The 4,116-nt window shown below is 33.8% G+C and overlaps 1 protein-coding gene across 1 annotated transcript; it reads right to left on the bottom strand.

Moving 5' to 3' along the window:
- Nucleotides 1–804: 804 nt before the first annotated feature.
- Nucleotides 805–3,459, bottom strand: LOC129322446 (uncharacterized). The gene is made up of 3 exons (XM_054968768.1): nt 3,241–3,459; nt 1,492–1,583; nt 805–1,022 (listed from the first exon to the last, which is right to left on the bottom strand). The coding sequence occupies exons 1-3, from the start codon at nt 3,348–3,350 to the stop codon at nt 805–807; spliced, it is 420 nt and encodes a 139-aa protein (XP_054824743.1). The 5' UTR covers nt 3,351–3,459.
- Nucleotides 3,460–4,116: the final 657 nt, after the last annotated feature.

Genomic DNA, 4,116 nt, shown 5'->3' with positions numbered 1-4,116 from the left:
GAGTATTTTTTTTTTTGGAGAAAGTCACTCATTTATAACTTCCCATGTTTTTTCTTTTTAAAATTCATGCTTTTAAATTGGAGCAAGCTTGGAAAGTAATTCATTCTTAAACCAATTCAATTATTTAACTCTCTTTAAATTTGATAAGATAATTAGAAGTGGCTTTAATATAAACGGAGGGAGTACATCAGTTTTACACTTAACAGGAGCATTTACAATGTGTCCAAGCTGCAGAAACGGATGTAAAGGACTAACTTGGAGCATTCCAATTTTTTGAATAAAACAGAAGAACACGTTATCAGCTCTTTCTTTTTGAGTATTTTCAAGTCCACATGTCCTCAACGCTTTCAAGTCTTGATGATGATGGCCTTGTCCTTCTATAGTTGGGCTTTCAAGTCCTCAAAGCTCTTTCAAGAACATAAAATATACCGCCAGCATCCCCTTACATTCCAAACATTTTTCATGATATTTACATGTACTGTCCCATTGAAATAGAATATTTAGTTCCTGGATTTTTTTTATTTCATTTCCTTTTACTTTTTTTCTTCAATAAAACGTAATTTTAAATCCTACATTTCGCTCGAGTATTGTTATAAGTCTCTGTGTCTTTTTAGTGTTCTAAGTCTATAAATTTTATTTTTAAATGTTCTAAATCCTTATAATATCCATGAAAGAATCCAACATACGGAAAAATAAAAATATAAAGACTTAAAATATTAAAAAAATACAAAAAATTATAATAAAACTCAATCAAAACGCAGGGATGCAATGTTATATCCCCCCCCTTTTCTTTCATCGGGATCATTAATTGGTTGACCTGTGTCCAGTACATGCCGAAATTTTTCTTTCCAGCATGTATTGATGACGGTACGTGCAGAGTCTCAGGTACACTTGAAAATAAACAGATATGTTGTACGTGTGTTTGCGCACTTTATTGGTATTAGGAATACCTTTAAAACCAGAGTCTGCACAGTTTCCACTAATCCTTCTAGCAAACCATCGCTCACAGCTTTCCGTCGATCCTGCAAAATCATATAATTGAAGAAAAGCTTCAAGTTGACTGATACAGAACCTTACAAGACAATAACTCCCTCCTCACAATTATTTGTTTGGGGTCCGTAGTCCTATTTCATGACAATGGGTAGGGTAATGTGTTGCAAAAAGAGTGAAGAAGTGGACCATTTTGAGCATGCCAATGCTGCTCTAAAGCCATAGATTAATAGATAGGTCCTAAGTTACATACCCTCCACCATGATTGGATTACCCTCCAACATGATTGGATTGCAGCTGGCATCTCCTGTCACTGTATATAATGCTTTTTTTCTTTCCTTACTTCAAAACCAACAGTCCCACCATGATCTTCACATATACCAGTACCACTCAGCATGCAATAATGGCATTTACTATTTATAGATTCAGTCCACTCACAGTCATTTATTACTACTTGAATTTAATCGCAAAATGTGCAAACAAGATTACTTTTATAATTACCAATATTGTTCTCGTTGCTGTAGCTCGAGATAAAACTACTGCCCCCGGATATTATAAGACACGCCTTCTTCAATAATTGGCCTGCGTAGGTGCTTGACAAGATAGTTAGTAGGACAGTTGCCAGCTAAATTAAGACAGAAAATTTTGTTCATTATCATTGAAGACGAGAAATGGCTGGCAGAGGGTCAGTTCATCGGTTTACATTGAAGAGCCTAAATGTCATTGATACTATAATATTAATCCATCAGGTTAAACGTACTACAGGGTCCGACCATTTTAGCCTTGTAAGTATCCTCTGGCCCTTTGCATATAGAGGTAAGGTAATTCGGGCCAAAGGGATTTAATATAACCACTTGAAGTTGTTGAATCCTAACAGAGAAAACATTAATCTAAATGGCTACAAAGACAATATCTTTGCAGGGTTTTTCCAATATAGATTAAGTTTAGGATAATGTCATTAAAAGTAGAGGTAGGTTGGTAGGTTAGATTAATTAGAACCGTCCAACTTGAACATCAGCGAAGTTATGCTACACGAACTACAAAGGGTAATCATTTTAGCCTTTCTAAGTATATATACTCTGCCCTTTGCATATAGGTGCAGAGATTTGAGTCAAAGAGATTGAAAGCAAGATGCGGTGTTTGAATCACTTGAAGCTGTTAAAACCTAAACAGAAAATACTAATATTGATGGTTAAGGCTTTGTTTGTTTGGTTTGTTTTTTTTTTTTTTTCCAGTTTCAAGGTGCAGTTTAAGCATATGGACACCCTAATCTACTATCTACTATCTACTATCAGATAATTTTGGGGGAAATCAATTTTATTAATTTAACTAGTAAATAATTTTATAATTTTAAGATTTTTAGCTTGCATTAAACTATGTGTTTTGTTATTTTGTAATATGATTTAACAAGCATGTAATTTTTCTTTTTAAACTTTCGAAATATTGCACGAGTGGTAGGCTAGTTGAAGAAAAAGTGATAGATTGGTAGATTAGATTACAATCTTTAAACTTACACTCCACCCAATCATATAAAATAGTTACATTCTAGAATAATTTAATTGTCCTATATGCGATATATTAGTCTCACTTTGCACAGAAATAAATTATTAATTAGCTTTTTTTTTTAAAAGAAAATTCATGCTTTTAAATAGGGAAAAACTTGAAAAATCATATCATTCTTAAAACCATTTTAATGAATAACTTCCCCTCATTGATTCTAATGATCACTGTACCTAGCTTCATAACTGCATTGATGAAGCAGATGGATTTGAAATTTGGACCAATATGATAAAAAGATAAAAGGGATCTGCCATAACTTACCAATTTTTACTTTCTACTAGATATTACTTGTAGGTTTGTTCATCTATTTGTTTGAACATTTGGAAGAAACATCAACTGAGAACTCAATAAAGATGATTGTTTGAACTTGAAAATTGGTGATATTGTTCTGCTACGGAACTTCGAATCTTTTATTGGAATCAATAATAAAGGAAGCAGAAGCTAGCTAGCTAAATAGGCTCTGCTTTAGCAAGTTAGAAATTAAGACATCTTAAAAGGATTTCGTGGTGTAAAATGAGTCAGTACTGGTATTTCCATTTAAGGTAGTTCAGCACATGAGATGTTACACTATAATAATTCCTCGTGTTCAACGTGGGTTTCTCACAGGGTTGCGTATCAATACAGCACATGCACTTTAAAAAAGGGAAGAATTCACCACAATTATTCTAGAGAGAAACGTGATGAAAGTACCAGGCATCATCTTTACGGCTAGAATTGCATAGTCTTCCCTGCTTAGTGCGGGACGTATGGCCTCGTACTAATGGCTTGATTTTTTTGGATTGGACAATTCTCGAACACATTACGTACACAGTCACTATCTTCCACACTGCATGTGATGAAGATGGTTAACTGCACGGTTATGATTTCTGGAGTGTTACCTAAAGCAATCGCGAAAGTACCTTTCTATCGAGTATCAATGCCTAACCAAATTTGATATCAGAAATGGAAATTGAGTTTGGCGTGACTGACTTGTGATCGAACCAATTGTACTTTGATCCAAAGAGTATTTATGCATTATTTACGAACTCCAAAATTAGGTCGCCACCCAATGTTTCAACTGCAAATTAAGACACAAATACAAAATTGAAGAGGTAAGTTAATTATTAGCGTGATCCCGAAGATGGCAAAAGGAAAAACACGGCCGATGAATTAGGGGATAAGTAATAGAGATTCTGTGTTAAAATCACACACTGAAATAGGAACAGAATCATATGGAATCAAGTTAGGGTTCCAAATGAACATTATACCTCTGAGAAGAAATTAGAGAAGACTGAACGTCAGATGTGGACGATTATATGATGAGACTGGCTCGACCTATTTTCGAGGTTGGTATAAAGATGGCCTTTTCTTCCCAACCTTTTTCCTTCTCGTAAATATTCTTTTATGCACGTGAAAATTGTGCCTGACTCTTGCCTCTCATATCCCGTAAACTTTTAAGAATTCAGTTAAGGAAAACATAACTTCAGATGTCAACACTTTATTCAAATTTTATTTTAGGTTTTTATATATTTTTTATATTCTAGATCTTATATGTTTATTTTTTAGTGTTCTAAATCCTTAATAAAA

This window comes from Prosopis cineraria, unplaced genomic scaffold (assembly GCF_029017545.1).
Source record: "Prosopis cineraria cultivar Desert tree isolate PC_DT_omini unplaced genomic scaffold, ASM2901754v1 PC10, whole genome shotgun sequence".
In the NCBI taxonomy this organism is placed as follows: Eukaryota; Viridiplantae; Streptophyta; class Magnoliopsida; order Fabales; family Fabaceae; genus Prosopis; species Prosopis cineraria.
The sequence above is the reverse complement of the archived record's forward strand: the minus strand, read 5'-3'. Positions and strand labels throughout refer to the sequence as shown.